This window comes from Hippoglossus hippoglossus, chromosome 4 (assembly GCF_009819705.1).
Source record: "Hippoglossus hippoglossus isolate fHipHip1 chromosome 4, fHipHip1.pri, whole genome shotgun sequence".
In the NCBI taxonomy this organism is placed as follows: Eukaryota; Metazoa; Chordata; class Actinopteri; order Pleuronectiformes; family Pleuronectidae; genus Hippoglossus; species Hippoglossus hippoglossus.
In genome coordinates, this window is record NC_047154.1 from 6,431,907 (window position 1) to 6,451,031 (window position 19,125).

At 40.4% G+C, this 19,125-nt stretch overlaps 2 protein-coding genes across 3 annotated transcripts; both read right to left on the minus strand.

Moving 5' to 3' along the window:
* Window positions 1-489: 489 nt before the first annotated feature.
* On the minus strand, window positions 490-13,462 carry chd1l (chromodomain helicase DNA binding protein 1-like). 2 transcript variants are annotated; one of them, XM_034582817.1, is made up of 25 exons: window positions 13,290-13,462; window positions 12,956-13,068; window positions 12,265-12,371; window positions 11,882-11,993; window positions 11,758-11,789; window positions 10,975-11,056; window positions 10,715-10,877; window positions 10,409-10,564; window positions 9,923-10,015; window positions 9,745-9,841; window positions 9,471-9,544; window positions 9,121-9,231; window positions 8,673-8,787; window positions 7,705-7,858; window positions 7,376-7,571; window positions 6,989-7,134; window positions 6,201-6,346; window positions 3,901-4,109; window positions 3,697-3,795; window positions 3,514-3,584; window positions 3,143-3,257; window positions 2,142-2,250; window positions 1,790-2,053; window positions 1,520-1,601; window positions 490-784 (listed from the first exon to the last, which is right to left on the minus strand). In XM_034582817.1, the coding sequence occupies exons 1-25, from the start codon at window positions 13,384-13,386 to the stop codon at window positions 662-664; spliced, it is 3,066 nt and encodes a 1,021-aa protein (XP_034438708.1). In that variant the 5' UTR covers window positions 13,387-13,462; the 3' UTR covers window positions 490-661. The 2 variants fall into 2 exon arrangements, with proteins under 2 accessions (XP_034438708.1, XP_034438707.1); XM_034582816.1 differs by having other exon boundaries at window positions 6,183-6,346.
* Window positions 13,463-15,285: 1,823 nt separating this feature from the next.
* Window positions 15,286-19,024, minus strand: sft2d2a (SFT2 domain containing 2a). The gene is made up of 8 exons (XM_034583288.1): window positions 18,809-19,024; window positions 18,622-18,711; window positions 17,821-17,906; window positions 17,076-17,157; window positions 16,209-16,244; window positions 16,025-16,083; window positions 15,907-15,936; window positions 15,286-15,798 (listed from the first exon to the last, which is right to left on the minus strand). The coding sequence occupies exons 1-8, from the start codon at window positions 18,872-18,874 to the stop codon at window positions 15,759-15,761; spliced, it is 489 nt and encodes a 162-aa protein (XP_034439179.1). The 5' UTR covers window positions 18,875-19,024; the 3' UTR covers window positions 15,286-15,758.
* Window positions 19,025-19,125: the final 101 nt, after the last annotated feature.

Consider the following 19,125-nt stretch of genomic DNA (forward strand, 5'->3'; position numbering starts at 1 on the left):
AATTTCACACATGGGCACATTTGTAAATTCTACATTAGGCTTTGTTCTTACAGTCATGTCGTCTCTCTGATTGAAAGAATTATTATTATAATTATTATTATACCACAGCTTGGTTGAATTTTCTATTGTGACAAGTTCTTTAAAACTTGGAAAAACGCTCAACACTAAGTCTACTGTGGGAAAAGGTGCCCACCCCAAATTTCTAAATGCCCCCCCCCTATCTGAGCAGTCTAGATCTGGGCCTGTTCAAATGTAAGGTGAAATGTCAAATGGTCAGAGGGGGAATAAAGGTGGGCTTAGTAGAAGTTAACTCACCAGGAAATCAATCAAAGATTATATAAGGTCCCTAAAATTGAACCATGACAATGTTTAGCCACTCACACACACACTGGATTTATAACTGTGGATTCATTACACAAACAATAGTTGATTAATTTTCCTAGACTCTGAATGTATCCTGGCAGAAATGTCAACACAAACCAACACAGCAGCAGTGGCACAGCGGTGTTTGTTTATTTACTGCTTCTTTCATTTATACATCAATCGTTATAAACTTTTGTGTAACTATAAAGCATTCGCACATTTTAAAGCAGCAAACCGAGTTCATTCATGATTTAGACAAATTGATCATAAAAAAGAGATGAAACACTGAATCATAGTGTTATCTGAGCAGGTGTGTGAACTGCTCAGTGTTGACTTTTCGTTGTTTGGAGAAGCAGGAGTCCAGCCAAGCCTTCTGCACGGGCACCGCCTGCGTGTACTGACGCACCAGATCCTGGAGCTCCTGGTTCACACAGTAAAATAAAACAAATCAATCCTGCAGCCATCTTATTACATCTGCTTGAAACAGTGTTGACACGTTTTTGGCAGAAATTATGTAATTATGTCAACATGAAGCAGAATCTCAAAGGAACATCTTCCAACATCTCGCTGAATCCATGAGTTCTGAGGCTAATGTGGTTTAAAACAGTGATTTAAAACTGATACGGTCTCTGTCCACATGAGTGTTTTAGCTCTGCATCAGTAATAATCTGTGTCCATGATAACACAAAAAACACTTGTTCACTGTGCATGTGCGTGTCGTGTAAACAGGAAGCAGACTGTCTACCCTTCAGTCGGTTGCTTGAAACCACAGGGGTAAAAAGAACGATGAGAGATTAATTTTCCTAGAGCGACAGAAGAGGTGGAAGTGTGACTGAGAGTAAGTGTCAACAAGACTTTGCTTTCATCACTGGAATTCAAGCCGTGACTGATAAGAACCTCTCAGGAGCTGATGCTTCTGCCCGTCCAGACTTTAACACAACCAGCAGTTTTTAAACTAAAATGGAGCCAGCAGCATTTCCAAACTTTCATTTTAGCCACTTGAAAATGATAGATGCAGCAACAGTGATGCTTTTTAAATCTAAAATGTAGTAGTGTGGATGTAGCCTTAGTTTAAGTGTGGTGTTTCAAATAAAGAGCTCAGTGAGAGGAGGACAGAGATCAGAATATGATCAGTAAACCTCAAAATGCTACTGACCTTTGAGTGGATGCTATTCTCCACCTCTGCAACTATGTGAGTGACCTCTGGACTCATCATATCCTCCTCATCGCCATCATAAGTGCAATGTAGTTAAGGAGTAGTGACATTTTCACACTATATTGTAATAACAACTGACTCTATTTCACTCGTTACCCTTCCCTCCCCACAAAACTCTACGTAAACATGTCTCCTGCTTATACATTTTTGCTTTAAAAACCCTTTGACTGTGAGAACAAACTGAAGAAAGCATCCTGTCAGAAAGGATATGTGAAAAGGTACCGGGCCAGCCTCTTTCTCTCTGATGCAGGGAGGTTGTAGAAAAACACATGGACTCCCGACATGAAACTGGGGAGATCTGTGGGGCCGGGGCTCCCAACAGGAGCTGAGGGGCCAGGAGTGTCTGCTTCTGTTTCACTAGTCAACCTGTTGGGGTTACACAGCTTTGGTTCAGGGCAGGATGTCGATGTCAAGGTGGCAGAGGTGGATGGCTGAGGTGTAGCGGTATTCTTGGAAGCTCTGCTGTGATAGTATCTGTCAGAGTCACATTCAGGAGAAATGAGTCCAAACTTTTCGATAGATAAGACTCTGAGAAATATCTGCTGAAACCGTTAAAGGATACATGAACGTGGGGATGCCCCTGGAGGCCAAGTGTTTCCGGATGAGTCGCTCCGTGCCGTACCAGTTGAACCCTTTGGTGGAGTGACCGATGCGAGGAAGATGAACGCTTGCTTTGAGGGGAAAAAGACAAAGAGGGCAGAGTGAGTGTGATGACGGGTTAGCTTGAATGTTTACTGCAACCTCCTGAATTTCTAATGTTTGAGTTCCACTCAAGTTGACCTACAGGTGGGGTGACTGACGGTAGAGAAATGTGCAGGTTTGCATCACCAACTTGAAAAACATTGAGAGGTGAAGCTAACTTCTGTGCACGGTGTTCTAATCAGTTCCTCTACTGTGCAGCTCAACAAGAGGAATATCAAATTCCTCTCTTGTGTGCTGTTCCTCAGTAATTGTGTTTGCACTAATGTTCTGCGCTCTCTCACGTGTCGTCACGATAACACACAGCATGTCCTGCATATCTTGTCAGTCAAGTCTAACAATAATACAACACTGGAGCCTTAAGGTGAGGCTTAGACATTGTTTGTTCGTGCACTGGTCAATTTTGAGGTTCCATAACGTCTTCTTTCATACTAATGGCAAGTAAACATCCAAACTGTACATTTAGGTGTTTACTTCACAAGTTGCCTATTCTCATCTGTGGAGTTCTACTGAATAAACACAACATGCTGGAACATGATCACTGCACCGTGTCATTAGAGCTAACGTCGTGCTCTCTCCTGCCCAGTCTTGTGCAGTAAATATTAGTTTCCAATAAAAAGTACTGAACTATATTCTTACGGGTATTTCTTTCTCAAAATGAGTTTTTTCACAAGAGCCAGAATTCTCCACATCAGTAGAACTTAGAAAGAGTAAACTTTCCAGAACAAAAGTCTAACAAAAGTTAAACAAAAGTTAGTGGAAAATCAGGATGTTATTTTAGCATGGATGACATGACGCTAAAATGTTTTGTCACTTTAAAGGTGTACTTGTCAAAGTGTTTGAAGATTCAGTGCTTTACTGTACCCTTGAGTCTTTTGGCTGCAGCATAAATCTTCTTCAGACCTTCGTCCAGAGCCGTCAGGAGGATCCCAGACAAGTTGTTGGCTTTGTCTCTCTGCTGTGACACTATCAGGGCCAACTGAGGACACAAGGAAGGAGGTTGACACAATTTAAAGTTTAATCTTATGATCAGTCAGTTTCTTCACTTGCTACCACAATTTCACAATCCTGTAACCACACGTAAACCCAAACCCTAATGTTGATCACTACCACTGCAAAGAGGCAGCTTCTACCATGAAACAAGCATGCATTTCCAGGCAGCACAGTTGTATGCGGTCTTAATGCAAATGAAATGTAATGTAATGCATCGTGGGTTTCGTTTAAAAAGAACCTACTTGATCCTGGCCGTCCAATCTGGACTGTTTGTCATCGATGGGGAAGAGCAGAACGTTGCCAATATCCAAATCTAAGACAAATAACATGTTCACACTTTAGATTGTCTGCTTCATTCTCAACCAGAGACCAAAAGTGAAAATGGTACGAGTCTTCATTTTCTTTGTAAGCGGGGCCAATCTCACCCTTCATCTTGCCTGCCAACTCATACCGCTTCCGTGGTTCATCAGATCTCAGCTCCAGAGCGGTAAACAAGCCTCCCTTGCCCCACCACCCTGAGTCATCTACACATCATTACTTTGATTAATACAAGACTGACCAGAGAACATTTAAATTAATCAGTATGTCGTACAAACTGGCATGTTGCTATGGTAACTCAGATATCTCACCAACACAGTGGACAATGATGGCGTCTCCCTGAGCAGCATGTGGATGAGTAACATCCCCCAGAACATAGTGGATAGCCGTGCTGTCAGAGTCTGTGGAACATAAGCTGGCATCATCCTCCTCCTCCTCCTCTTCCTCCTCCTCCTCTTCTTCACTGTCCACAGACTGCAGGCACAGTGATCTGTAGCCAGACGACTCCCACCATGCCATTCTGCAGGATTAAGAAAAACACCAAGTTGCAAGCAGCATTGAAGGGCCCTCGCACCTTTGTGCATTTGAAGGGGAGGTGCAGATGTCGTGTCCTTACTGTGGAACGACACAAAGACCTTTGGATTATGCACGAAGGAGCGACTGAGTTATGGATTTTTTTTTCTAAAATAGTGATGCTATATAAATGGAGAAATAAGAGAGAGATGCTCCTGAGCCATAGAGAAGTATCAATACCGCAAGACTCTTTTAGTGCAAACTGATAAATTGTCTGTACACAAATATGAACTCATGCAAGAAAAACATGGCCAAAGTCTGCCAGAAACTGAATGACTAAGAAATTGGCTATATCTGTAGTGAGGCGTTTTTCCACACCCAAATACCAAACAACCCCATCAAATTAGACATCTTAGGCACTCTGAAGTCTGTGCCAAAATTGGTGGATTTTCAAACAAGCTAGGCGTTGTCATGGCAATGGCGTTTCGTTGAAAAAACTTTGGCAGAGTTTTAGAATTACTCTGACCACATCTGATGAACCTGCCAGGAGAGTTTGTCAGTTCCTGTTCCCAGTAGGTGGCGCTATGACCAACACTGAAATTTGGCCTGTCGATGTCTTCAGGCCTGTACTCGTATTAAACGTGAAATTTCAAAGAGTTCTAATGATGTGGGGCTGAGTTACAACAGTTTCTAGATTACGGTGTGTATTCAAGTCAGCACTAGCACTGAAACAACACTGTTCGATGAAAACTCAGGAACCGGCTGGTCTACAGCTTATAACTTCTTATTTGCCAGAAGTAGGCGCTATGATCATGTTTCAAAATTGGCCTGTACATATTTTCCCAGGCTGGACTCATCATTACACATGATCTGAATGTAAAGTCAAGTTACAATTTTTAAATTTTCACAATAATCACGATGAAGCATCGTCAAAGTTTTTCTGACCAGATCTGAAGGACGACAACAAAGTGTAAAAGCCGTCATTTCCTGATGCCACTAGGTGGCGCTGTGACTGAGACTCAAAATTGTCATGTAGATGTGTTAAGACCGAGACTCTTAACAGACATGTGAAGTCTGGTAGAGATTTAACCATGTACAGGCCAATTATAAAGTGCTTCCTGTTTCATCTCAAAAACACCAAACCTACACCTACAAGACCTGCTGACAAACTTCTTTAGGTTAGACTGACAACATCTGAAGTCAATTGTATGAATGCCCTGGGAGGAGTTGGAAATTATTCAACCAATAAATTCAAAATGGCAGATTTCCTATTGGTTTTAGGGTATAGCGCCAAGAGCCTTGTTTTAAGTCTGGGCCTAAAAGATGTGTCTCCCAAATATCAGACATGTAGGGCAAAGGTAAAGCAGGGGACTTTGAATTTTAAACTGTTAGGGGGAGGCTTTCTGCCATGCACATGTGTGAGACCCATAAAAGACTGGACTGGACCAGATGTGTGCAAAGGTTTGTGAGTTTGAGCAGGTTCAGGCCCTCATATATGCGCGTCCAAAGACAAAAAAAAAAAATTGGGTTGGTATGCTGTTGCTGAAACACCGTTTATCTAATTGAGAAATGATTCGCTGGCGTACCTGTCTGTCACTTACCAACCTGCCTGCCTGTGTGCACCCTCACTGTGCTCTCACTGCACATGACCAGAGACTTTGCAAACCAGAGAGACATAAGCTGCTTTCAGACATGCACTAAACTCTGGAGGGGCTGTATGTGAGAAGCAAATGTCAGCGTGAGAGCCTCTGGACTTTCACCACAATTTCTCCTGCCCAGCCCCCAAGTAAAGACTCCAGAGAATGTCCAAATGAGCCCGTGTGAGAAAACAGCAGGATATCCTCCACAGGATTCACCCGACCGAGTGCTGTTGATTACGCTATTAACATTTGACAGGATGTAAAAGCGGAGCTATACACATAGAGGACACAGACAAAGATGTAAAGAAATCGGTAGCCTGCTAAGAGCTTTTCCATAATTTCCAAGCCTAGCTTTAAGGGAAAGTTGGAGTCCTCGCACTGTTCTGTGCTTGGCCCCAAATCCAATGAAAAACAGTGGTGTTGATTCACAGATTTTTTACTTTTTCTTGTATTTTTCCTTTTGCTGTTGTTTCTTCATATCCTGCTGAACTTTGGCTCTCTTGGCTGCAGCCTCCTGCCTCCTCTGCACCCTCAGCTCCAGCTCAGCCTCAGTCAGAGTTTTCCTCTTCCTTGTTGGAATCCCAAGAGCTACTGAGAGTAAAGCCTGGGTACCAACACAGAAAATACAACAGATATACATGTAGGGTGCTGTTAAATGTATCTGTAGACAGTTTTGATTCCCAGATATCAATCACAGTAAGTAAAACATACATGACTGATCACACATGAACCAGCACCTTTGTAAATGAATTTAAACAAAAGACTAAACATTGCAAACTTCAGGAAGGGAGGATGTGTGCAGGACTGCTGTATAAGATTCAGACTGCATTCATTTAGCTGTGAACATGATAAACTGCTGATGTGAATGTTGAAATGATACAAAGTTCCAGTGGCACTGCAAACCAGACAAAAAAAGAACTTGCCCCAAAATTGTTGCCCTAAACAAAAGGACATATCCATGAATTATTTTACATAGTGTATAAAATAATTTAGGGATCTTCATGAAAAAAACTGTCCCATTTAGTTAATTGATATCTGTGAGTGTGTGAAATTTGGTGCAGCTTGATAGAATTTAAAGGGACTTGGTGGAGGTATGTGCTCCACTGAGTGCCATTCTGGTTTATTATGGACCTGCAGTGAAAAACGCCGGTTCTATATCTTCTCTATCTACTAAAAAGATTCAATGTTTTCAATTTAAAAATGTGTACTTCCCCCTCAGTTGAAAGTAAAGGAGACAGACTCTTACTCCAGTTTTGCGTCGCAGAGCTCGTCCCTCTCCCGCAGTTCTCTCAAACTCAGCCTGCTGCTCCTCCATCAAACGTTCAAAGCTGTTGTGGTCATCAGCGCTGGGCAGCTTACTGTAGTCTTTCCCCTCAAAGTAGTACATGTGGTCTGTAAGATGGGACAGCACAATGGTGAGTGGGATTGTTCATCTCTAGCAGAGTAAGTTGTATGAACCAAGTGGATTACAGTAATTATGTGGCGTGTTTATATATGTGGTTATGTTTTCAGGGGGACAAAACTGAAACATTTACACCAAGATATGAAATGAGATTCCCACCAGGTTAACTGAATGCTCTGCACATACAAATAAAGCCAGAAGGATTTGAGACTTTGAAGTGGTAAAACATACTCTGTCCGTCAAATTCAGAGCTTCTGCCATCATCCTCCTCCTCTTCTTCATCTTCTTTGAGCGCGGTGGAGTCTTCATCATCCACCCACTGGCCGCTGCGCGTTGGACCGAGGATTTTCTTGAGTTTCACATCCTGTACAGAGCTCTCTTCTGTTGACAGAAGCTTATCTACCCCAAACTTCACGATCTCACTGAGCTACGTGGGGCAGGAAATATGAGCGAGAAGAAGTGGTTTGAACAACTGGAGGAGTTTAGTATAAAAGTCAACACAGCAAATAGGGGCTGCAGCATTCAAAGAAAAGAGATCATGGTGATCAAAGTTCACAAACCTTGAGTCCTGCAGCGGCTGACTGAACTTGATCCAGTAAGGAGAAGCGACCTCCTTCAATGACAGCCTTGGTGAGGTGCAGCTTGGACACGGCTCGAGAGTACATTAATTCCTCCACAGTGTGTCTTGCCAGAAGGCGGATCACTTTCACAGGTCTGTAATGAGTTACAGTCAATCAAAGAGTAAAGGGGTTCTCCAGTAATTTGATTTTGCCCTTCACTTAGGTTGGTTAGTTAGGGTATTTATGAGAGAGGATGTGAAGAAAATGGTTGATATCAAACCGGCAGAGACTGAGCGACTCCAGAGTTTTCAATCTTGTTCATATCTGGTATTTAAATCCATCCTGAGAGATCCGAGAGATCTAAGTTTGTCTATTCACACCCAACATTAAAATGTATCCTGAATGTGTCTCCTGTGACCACTTGTAATTGGATTTCACTTCTCTGCTCTACAAGAAATGAATCATGTAAATCATTTCTGTTTGCAAAGACTAAAATATGTTGCTTTTAACCATTTTACAGAGTTAACAGGTCTGTCTGTCGAGCAGAGTCAGGAGGGACTGTGGGAATCTAGTGCAGAATCTAGTGCAGCCAAGGACAAGTTTGCGTTGACACAGCTCAAAGAAGGAGCTTGTTGACCACTTGTGATCGGATCACTCAGGAGGTCCGAACGTGGTCTTAAGAGAATGTTTCAAAAAACGCTGGATCTTAAAAGTATCTTTCCTTAAACATTTCCTGTTTGTTAAATGCCCTCCTCTTCCTAACTCCCTGCCACTTGTTTAAATGTTTTGTTCCCATATTTTTGTTTTACCGGTTTTGGGGAGTACCACTGCGTGTGAAAACAGGTGCATAAAGTTGAAGAAGTTATAATGAACAAACTGACTAACTCTGCAGCCCGCTCCTCATCTCTGCACCTTAACACCTGCAGGCATGATAACACCTGAATCCCTGACAATCTCTTACACCTCACCTGTTCTGACCAATCCGATGGCAGCGAGCCGCAGCCTGCAGGTCGTTTTGAGGGTTGAAGTCACTATCCATGAAAATAACTGTGTCAGCAGCTGTAAGGTTCATGCCCACTCCCCCTGCAAAGACAGAGCACCATGTCTGAGAACAGTGCACACTTGTTACTTACAATACATTCTACAGGTGGAGTAATGCATTTATACATGTTACAGAAATATGCACTGAAAGTGATCAGCATGAAGAAGTGAGAGCTGCTCTAAGTCACAGCAGTGTGTCATCCTGTGGCAGCTCTTATCTCTGTGTGATCAGTCCCCTTTCCTCTCTCAGCTACTTACAAGAACTGTAGAGGTACATATGCAGCTTTCAAGTGCAGCTCAGTCCCTGCTGACTTTACTGTGTTATCTACAAACCTGTGGTAAGGTATTATTAACAAGAGATTATTCTTCAGTCACCTGCTTTAGTGCTGAGGAGGAAGATAAATATATCTTTGCTGCTAAAGTTCTTCACTGCCAGATTTCGTTCTTCCCCTCGGACGGACCCATCCAGACGTTCATAGCTGTAACCTGCACAGAAAACAAACTCAATTTTGTGTGTGGAGGAAAACAGGAAGTGGATTCAAGAACGATGTTGCCTGTGAACTTATAAACATTAATTAGAGGTCAAGCAGGTTGAGAAAAGGACTGGACTATTGAGATACATGTTCCATTTTTGCAAAATTGAAATCACTGCAACATCAGACAGTTTAATTTCAATGAGAGTGAGGTTTGAATTAATATGAGAGCAAGTCAGCCTGCTCGTTCACCTCTGTACTCCAGGTAATCCTGAAGAATATCCAGCATCCTGGTCATCTGAGAGAACAGCAGGATCCGATGGCCTCTTCACTCACAAACAAGACAAATGTTATCAAGTAATTATCAGGGAATATGCAACTTCAACTATATAACAAGTACAATGAAGTGCTCCAAGAGATCAGTACATTGTGTCAGCCTCTAGTTCATGTGGTATCAAAGTTACAGCAGTCAGACTTGGACTACACTGCCAGCAGATGGAGACAAATAACAAGCAGCTGGACATACCCATTGTGTAGGTAGGTCAGCATGCTGTCCAGGAGGCAAAGCTTCCCACTGGCTTCGATAAGATGCTCTCCCATCTCAAAAGGCTCAGGCTCCAGCCCTGAACAAAAGAAACCCTTCACGTATAAATCATGCTTCTATATTTGCAATGAATAGTATCTGTCTCTTTCACACATCTCACCATCAAACAGGTACGGGTGGTCCACACACTTTCTCAGGTTCATCAAGATGTTAATGAGCCGGTTCTTGTTTCCTTGTTCATTTTCAAAAGCCTCTGAAAGCGCAGGTTCAGAAGACAGAAAGCTCTACAGTCATTTTCAGATTTTATCATATGAACAACGCAGCAGGAGCTTGTCTGGGACAGATGCGTTCACAACAACAGGAAATGTCTGTGGAGCTATCTGTTGTTTTTCAGTTTTGCGTGTTAGAATCATCATCACTTGCTCGTGGTGAATCCTGCAGATAATCTCCTGCTCTATCCTCCCATGAGCTCACGTTTTTACTAGGGGGCTGACAGGAGAAACTCCAGAGAAAGTCCAGAGCAACTGACTCAGATATTTGCATTCTAACATACAGAGTCAGACCCTCCTGTCATTCTGAAAGCAGCTTATGATGATTCATAGATTCTGCAGCATCATACCAGGATTTACAATTCACAAACTCTTACCCAGGTCCTTCATCAGAATGGCTCTGTAGCATTTCTTCTGCAGCGCCGACATGCCATGGTACATCAGCAGCTCCGTCTTCTTCGGCAGATCGACAGCGACCTCGGACTTGACTCTACGAAGCAGGAAAGGCTCCAGGACACTCTGCAGCTCAGCAGCTGGAAACAGAGACAGAGCGACACAGTAGACCAGTGTTGATTAAGTTCAGAATTCTCTATGCACAAGTACAGTACAAATATTTTTCAAGCTGATAACTAATTCTGCTGAATGTAATACAAACATTGTGACAGGATAAATATGCATCATACCAAGAGCAGGCTGATGTAGTACATTTGAGTAAGACTTGACGAAGACATCAACCTCCTCAGCGGTGAAGATGCTGGGCTGAATGAAGGTCAGCAGGGAGTAGATCTCCTGCAGGTTGTTCTGAATGGGCGTTCCTGTCAGCAGGACTCTGAACTCCACTGAAAACTATGGAAGAAACACAGAAAAAAACTCAATCACCTTGTCAGGGAAATAACTGGGGGAATAGTGGAGAAGATAAGGAGACAAAAGGTCGACTCTGTACCTTTGTCAGGGTTGTGTGCAATAGTGAGTTCTGATTCTTTAATCGATGAGCTTCGTCTACCACGAGCACCTTCCACTTCCACCTGGGAAACAGAATGTGATGGTGCATGGACACACTGAGTTAAACCATGAAAGTTCATCATCTTTATCGCTTTAAATAAAACATCACATATAATGACATTCATGTTTTAATCAGGATCTTGATGAACAAAAGATGTGATAACACGTTAGTTACATGTCCATCCTGTGTAATATTACACATATGAACTCCAAGGTAAGCAGGATACACAAAAACAACTGAACGCATTTCCACGAAACTTGGTGGAAGGATGTGGTATTGATCATCCATTGAAATTGAGTGTGGATCGAGATCAGGGGGCGGAGCCACCATTTTATCTTTTTACTTTCTTTAACATTGTGAGATAGGGCGCTTTTCAACATTTTCACTTTCAGGGAATGATTCATGGCGCTTGATTAAATAAATCAGGCACATTTGGGGAACTGAAATCTATGAGTGTGGGAAATTTAGTGCAGTTTGGTTAAATTTTAGGGGACTGCTGGGCCTTGGTGGAGGTATGTGCTCTACTGTCTGTCATTGTAGTTTGTTATACATATTAAATGCTGAGGTCTACTGCACAATACATTCATCAATGATTTAATTTAATTTATATGTTCCTACAACTGTTTCATGCAGGATTTGCTTGGTTCAAAATGTATCAACCAGGTAAGCAACCAATTCTTATTTCAAATCCCTGCTGGTAGTTGTGTAACAGATCCCACTCACCGTTTCAGGAATGAGGCATCTTTGAGACACAGCTGGAAATGACAGAATAATTTTAAAAAAAACATGTCAGTTTGAATACAGATGAAACTTTAGGTCATTTTGTTTTCACCAAACAGCCACTGACCTCATATGTTGTGAGAAGAACATGGAAGTCCTGTGTCTTTGTTCCTCTCTGAAGCTCCGCTCGTCTCTCTTTGTCGCCCTTGTAACACAGCACAGTCAGAGAGGGGGCGAAGCTGCAACCAGGAGAAACACAAGTGGAGAATTTTACATTTTACATACAGTACAGCACACACTCAAATTAAAGCTAAGACTTGGCATTTTAATGTGGTGTGTGCATTGTTTCATTTGAAATTGACTGTGCTGAAGCTCAGAGCCTGAAGAGAAAAACGTATCCAGATACCTGTGGTCGGGACTGTCATCTGTGATTGATGGTGTTATACACAGATTCATAATTTAAATAACATTTAAAAAATAATGTAGAATTACAGATAAATGTGACAGTACCGTTCCAGCTCTTCTTTCCAGTTCTCCAGGACAGAGAGTGGGCTCAGGACTAAAAACGGACCTTGATTACCAAGAGCTCCTGACATGTACACCAGCAGAGAGATCGTCTGAAGGGACAAATTATGATCATGAATTTGTCACATACATCATACAGTCAAATAGTTGCTGATTGTTTTTCTGTTGATTGACAAAAAGATAAATCAACTACTTGTGTTGTTTATAAAACAGTGGAGTCATATTTGGACTATGAATCAGGGCAGGTTTACTTATAAGCCTTTTTATAGAGGACATTTCATGTCTTAGTAGATGAAAATAATACACATGAAATAACGATGGCTGAACTCCTTCACTGACACCGTCCTGTTGTTGTGTGTGGTGGTTAACCGTCACACTGTCATGATTTAAATAGAACAAAGCCATCGGTCATGAATCAGCAACTTAACTTTTCTTACAGACAAATCAAAAGGTCTCCTGTGAGATAAAAAGGCCTGTACGTTTCTTTTTCTTCATCTGCACTTAGACTAAAGAGGAGAGAGCTGGTAAAGTATATTACAATGAAATAAAACATTATATTTACACCCTTATTACCTGTTTTCCTGTTATTCATCTCGGTTTAAAAACACACAGAGAAACATTGCCATGCATCACTATGACAACTCATCCTTAAGTAAGTGACTGATGGATCACACACCTGACAGGTTTTACCCAAACCCATCTCATCTCCCAGGATGCATCCCTCCTGGCCTTGCAGACACTGGGTCAGCCACTGCACTCCGTCCAGCTGGTAGCTCCTCAACTGGATCCCTGAGAGCAACGTGACACTTCATCACTACTGACCATAGACTGTGTGTGTAACCGACACTGGCTCACACACATGTAAACAAGAATAGAACACGAGCATTAAGGACACACAACTTAACGATGGTTAAACTAGTTTAAACACAGCTGCTTAAACCTGTGAATGAACTAAGTGACACGGAAGTTACAGACTTGCGTTACGTTACTAAGGTAACGATCCTCCGTACCTCTTAACCCGCACCTCTGCAGCTCACACTGGGACAGAGGAGTCTTCTTCTTCTTCTCCGGCACGCTGGATTTAATCCTCAACAAGATGTCTGACATGTTTACACGGTAACAGGACCAATGTGTTAACACACTAGCTGTTTACAGACAAGTTCAGGCAAGTCTTCCGTTGTTATGAGTCAGCTACACTTCCTGACTGGGTCACGTGACGGTGCGAAGTGGCGCCAGTTAAATTCAAATCCATTGTTATTTGTATTTGTGTCCAATCACAACATACCTGGTCTCGATGTATGTCAAAATAAATAGATTCAAAAATGAATAATTTAATGAAATAAATAGTTTGCAAAGAAAAAGATTTGTCCTACATTTATTTATTCATTCATTTGTACGTTTATTTATTTACTTATTTCTACAATTATTTATTTACTAAATACATTTATTTTTTTATTAATACATTTTTACACTATTTATTCATTTATTAGCTTATTTTTACATGTACAAACTTATTTATAAATTTCTTAATTGATTTATTTCAATATTTCTACAGTTGTTTATTTCTGTATTTCTGTGTCCTTATGTATATTTTAAAAATATATATTTTTACCTGTGTCATATTTTTGTTCCTCATGTTTTGAGGCACTTCACAGAGTAAGAACGAGACCTTTTTGCCATTTAACAAAATAAATATATATTATAAATATATATATATATGTAATATATATATGTGAATGTATATTTAATGTGTAGGTGCATAAATGTGGATGTATCCTGTAAGTATGTTTTCGTTCATGAAGAAGAATCAATTTAATTCACACGACATAAATAAAAATACATAAATATAATGTAAAAGTAGGTGTGTAAGCGTGTAAGCGAACATTAATAATGTTCATCAAGTATTTACACAGACAAGACCTGCTAGGAATATTTATTCAGTGTTGACCAGGGTCTTTTGTGTGATTTGTTGATAATAATAAAATAATGAGACAATGTCGTTATCAATAAAGGAGTTGAAAAAAATATATACTGTATATTTATCCAAAGGGGTTTAAAGAATAGGGGAGACATACAAAGCTGAAATCTCAAGTCTCTACTCTTCTTTTCCTCCTATACATAATGTTTATAATTGGAACATAAATGTTCAAACTAAATCTAAATATTAAATCTAAAATCTAAGTGTGGTGAGAGGAAAGATAGAGCTACGTTTACATTGCCGGTCATCGGAAGTAATAAAATAAAAGGTTCTGAGACTTTATATCACTTTCCTTTTTTTTTTCCCCAGGTAAGAACGTAACTCTTTCCATTTACAGTATCCGGTCATCCCAAAAATTGCCTCTTTGGAAATTTGCTCCAATGTTTCGAGAGTATGATGGATTCGCCCAGTCTTGTAAAGTCTCACAGACAGCAGCTCAACAGGATTTGAGCCCATTCTTCAAAATTATAGTGCTATTAATTGTGGGCCTATAAAGTACAAATTTGAATTAACTTCAATAAATTCTCAATTTTGAAGGACTGAACACATTTTATGAATGATATAAACATAAGAGCCACAGTTCAGCAAACCTACCCCTGGTAATAAATGTGAAATTAAAAATAAATCTCCTGAGAAGCAAAAATCAATCACTTGTTTTAGGTCATTTATATGTTTATTGTGAATATCATGGAGCTTCAATCTTTAACATACTGTCATTAAGCATAAGAACAAGGTTTTAGATTTCTGATAAGCAAAACATTTAAAATAGATGAATTTTAAATACCTTTAAAAGAGACCATCATGAGCCAGTCTATATTCTGTTATGAAGTGATTCTTAATCTTCTCTGTCAACACATTTTCAAGCTCATAGCCATACTTAATATATCATTTTAACTTATTCAAGACCGAAATAATAGTATTTAAAAGTAATTCAGGAAATGTATCTGTCAATTTAAGTATATTTGTGTTTCACAGGCTAAATATTAAAGATGTTTTTAAAGAAGTTAAACAGTATTTGGGAGAAGTATGAAAATAAAAAATATAGTTTTGTAAGCATGTTGGACATGTACACGTTTTGCTCTGTTACAGCACTTAAGACTTGAGTGATTTATTCTTTAAACAAATTTCAGAAGCTTAAAAATATTTCCTGTACTTAAATTTATTTCTCTCGGTGATGGAAATAATGAAGTTGCTGTAGTAATTTACAAAACCATTAACAATCATTTATTACAAATATTTACATATATTACAAAATATGCCCACATGTAAAACCTGGTCTAAACTGGAGTCATCAATAGCATAGTCATTCATTGCAATTAAATTAAAAGTGGAAAAAGAGACCTACTTAAGAGATAAAAACATGTGATGTTCACGTATTAACAGAGGAGGGCTGAGCAGCAGTAAGAGTCACAGACTCTGAAGCAGAAAAATAAAAATATATCACAATAACATCACTAAGAGACACGCCCATTTCCCTCAAGCTTCAGCATGAAGACGCCCCTCATTTCATGCAGACCGACAACATCTTCAGTATGGCCTCCCTGGAAAGTAAAGCACATGAATCAGATGTGCAGACGAGGCTCTGAGGGGCATTTTGATTGTGACCATTTATGCAGCTGATTTGGATAAAGGGTATTAAAATGACAAACCTCACAAATGGGATGTATGAGAGGCTGTACCTGGACACAAAGCACATCTGTGTCACACACTGACAGTAAATTCACACTGAAGCCATCATTTAAAAACTCAAGAGAAATTGTGACTCACCAGGCAAATGACAAGACTTGTAAGATGCAAAATAACAAAGCAAGTCCAAAGTTCTTCCACTGAGGGAAAACAACACTGCTATGAAACACTGGACTAACATCAAACAGTATCATACAGATAATTCTGTACGAATGATTTGTTGACATAGGACCAAAGCTTTTCTTTTTGTTCGAAGCTCACTTACCCAGAAAGCTGCACAGAGAGTCAACACCAGGCAGGTCTACAGCAAAGAATATGAGACATGTTATCAACAATGTGGACTTTCTGGTAGTAGACACTGATTAATGGTTCCCTATCATCTGTTTTTCAACACCATTTAGGTTGAATTTCTGCTTGAATGGCAGAAAGTGCAGGCGTGATCAGGCACTGTGTTTTTTTGCTTTACATTGTCAAGTTGTTTCCCTCATTAACATGTGGCTGGAGAGTTAGGAATCAGTTACATCCAACCAGAACCTCTTCACATCAGGGGACAGAACATGGGCATGAGTTTAGCAGCCTCACCACACCCATGTCTGTGCATCTTTATACACAGACCCCTCCCGCCCTGACGCTGCTCCCTTCAATCATTATTAATATCGATTTCTAGACTCTATGGAAAGGTGCGCTTTAAAAATAGATTTAAGTTGTGTGTATGCGAAAATGTTCCATCAGGCGACTCAAACTTTTTCTTTCAATTCATCGTGTCATATAGTGCCATTCTGTCCAACATTACCCTGTACTGTGTAAGCACAAGACAGTAAGTATTTGAGCTATATGGTAATTAGTGCAGGGACACATTGGCTAAAAAAAAACCTTTATTTTTGGCAGTAACCTAATCCATCTTTATCAGGAACTGTCAAACATTAACTGGAATCTCTCTTTTAAGGTTTCCTTTTCATTTATGATTTTGCTTCAGTACATTTCCTGCACAGATAAAGGAAGTACAGAAAATTCTCAGAGTTTTAACCTTGCTGATTGACCGAGTAAAACTCTTCTCAGTGTGAGGGTCAGTGATTGAGTGTCTAATAGAGCACAAACAGAAAGAATATCAACATTAGCTTTGTGCACTTACAATCATAATAGCGGTGGCCAGTGCTCTTGTTTTGTCACACATCTTCTTCAGCTGCTTCATTGGCCCCATCAGAAACATAGTGCTGTAGAACAGGGGCCACACATTAACAAATACGTTAACATGAAAATATGAAATACTTTTTAAAGTTTATATTAGGACTGGACAATATGGCCGAAAATTATATCAACATAAGAATGTTTCAAATCAGTCGATATCAATGATTATCAAGATAAATGTCACATTATTATTTCGCAATGCTTATTTTTAAATCTCTTAATGGACATGGTCATGTCATTATTGTATTTGAATCTATTTGTATTTTATTTTTATTATTTTATACTTTATTTCTTTTAATCTCTTTGCCTCGTATATTTGGCTGTTATTAATTTATTTTGCTTGAAATTGGTTTTAACGGTGCTTTCTGATCTTACTTTTTTTTTATGTTGTCTGAAGTTTTTAATATGCACATGTATGAAATGTGATTTATAAATCAAATTGCCTGGCCTTTAAGTTTAAAGAGAGATTTTTGCTCCTGAGTAAAGGTTGCAGTTTTGTCCTCATTCTTATTAGTAGAGAATGACAAAGACTGATAAATAATATTGCGCCCTGTTATTGGTCTTGTTTTATTGCCGAGCCCTATAGTTTATAGTAAAAATGAATATACTGCTGACATTGATGCTCTTATTAAATGTGAAGTACCAGAATCCACCTTTAGTCCTTGCAGGGAATCATTGTGCACACTGACCTGCCCAAAGCACATATGTTTCCAAAACTGTAAAAGACGATGAAGAGGGTGAGTCCAATCCTGGGGAGGAAGAGCAAACACACTCCCTGCAACACAGAGAGGACAGAGAAGCCCGAGGGTCACACATTAGATTCATCTAACAGCATGTTTTCATCTGTCAGCTGCAGCAGCCTGAGTGACTGGTTCATGTCATTCAAAGTATGAACGGCACAGCCTCAACATTCCTCAGAGCTAGAAGAACCAGTAAGGTCACCTCCACCTGAGCTCTTCCTCGTTGCTCGCAGCAGAATAACACACCCGGAGTACATCACGAGAAAGTAGGGGTGGGACAAAGATATACCAAATATATCGTCATCCTAACTCAAACATTGATCTTTACTTGTTTAGTTATGTTCATTCATATATTTGGACCAGTTCATGGGTATTTTACAGTGGAATGATGGCACATGTGGACATTTACGAGTTACAGTATGTTTGTTAAAGACTAAAGAGGCAATAAGATAGGACTTGATGCACTTTATTGTACATTGTTTCATCTCAGTTTGGGTCAAACTCAGTGAAACTGACACAAAATGTCAGTGAATAAATAAACAAACCCTACACTTCACCTCTATTTTTGTCATTGTTTATTCTTCTTCAGTTAGACAGACATCAGAATGTATCGTTACATGATTATCTCTGAAAATATCGATCATCCCAGAATCGCTGTAGTGTGATATTATCGTTATCGTGGGCCATGTATCGTGGGTTACCCTGCGATCCCCAGCCCTACCACAGAAACGATCACATGCACGTCCTTACCACCACCGTGCACGCGGCCCCCACCACAAAACAGGCGACGAATCCCTTCACTCGTGTGGTCCAGCTCCACGTGGAGGCCTCGTTCACAGTCTGCAGGAGCAGGGAGCAGAGCCGGGGGTCAAGTCACAGTGAATCAGCTGAGATCACAGTGGGAATAATGACGGATACAGCTGCGGATCACTTTTACCTCTATGACGGTTCGATCATCTCTGCGCGCCTCGTCACCGCTGAGAACAGACTTCAGTTTATCCATCACCGAAGATCCTTTAAATCCACTGAGCCGAGAGACAACTTGATTTCCTTCAGAGACGGAGACAATGTTTCCCTCTGAACTGTGATGAAGAGCAGCAGCGTCACATTACGTCTGGAAGCAGCTCACCTGGACAGGTGCACCACTTCCGGTGTCACACCTGAGCCGAGCAGCAGCAGGAGGTCTCACTCTGATCTTTTTCTGCTTTTCTTTTTATCAGCAACGTCAATTAATATCAAAGCATAAATCCAAAA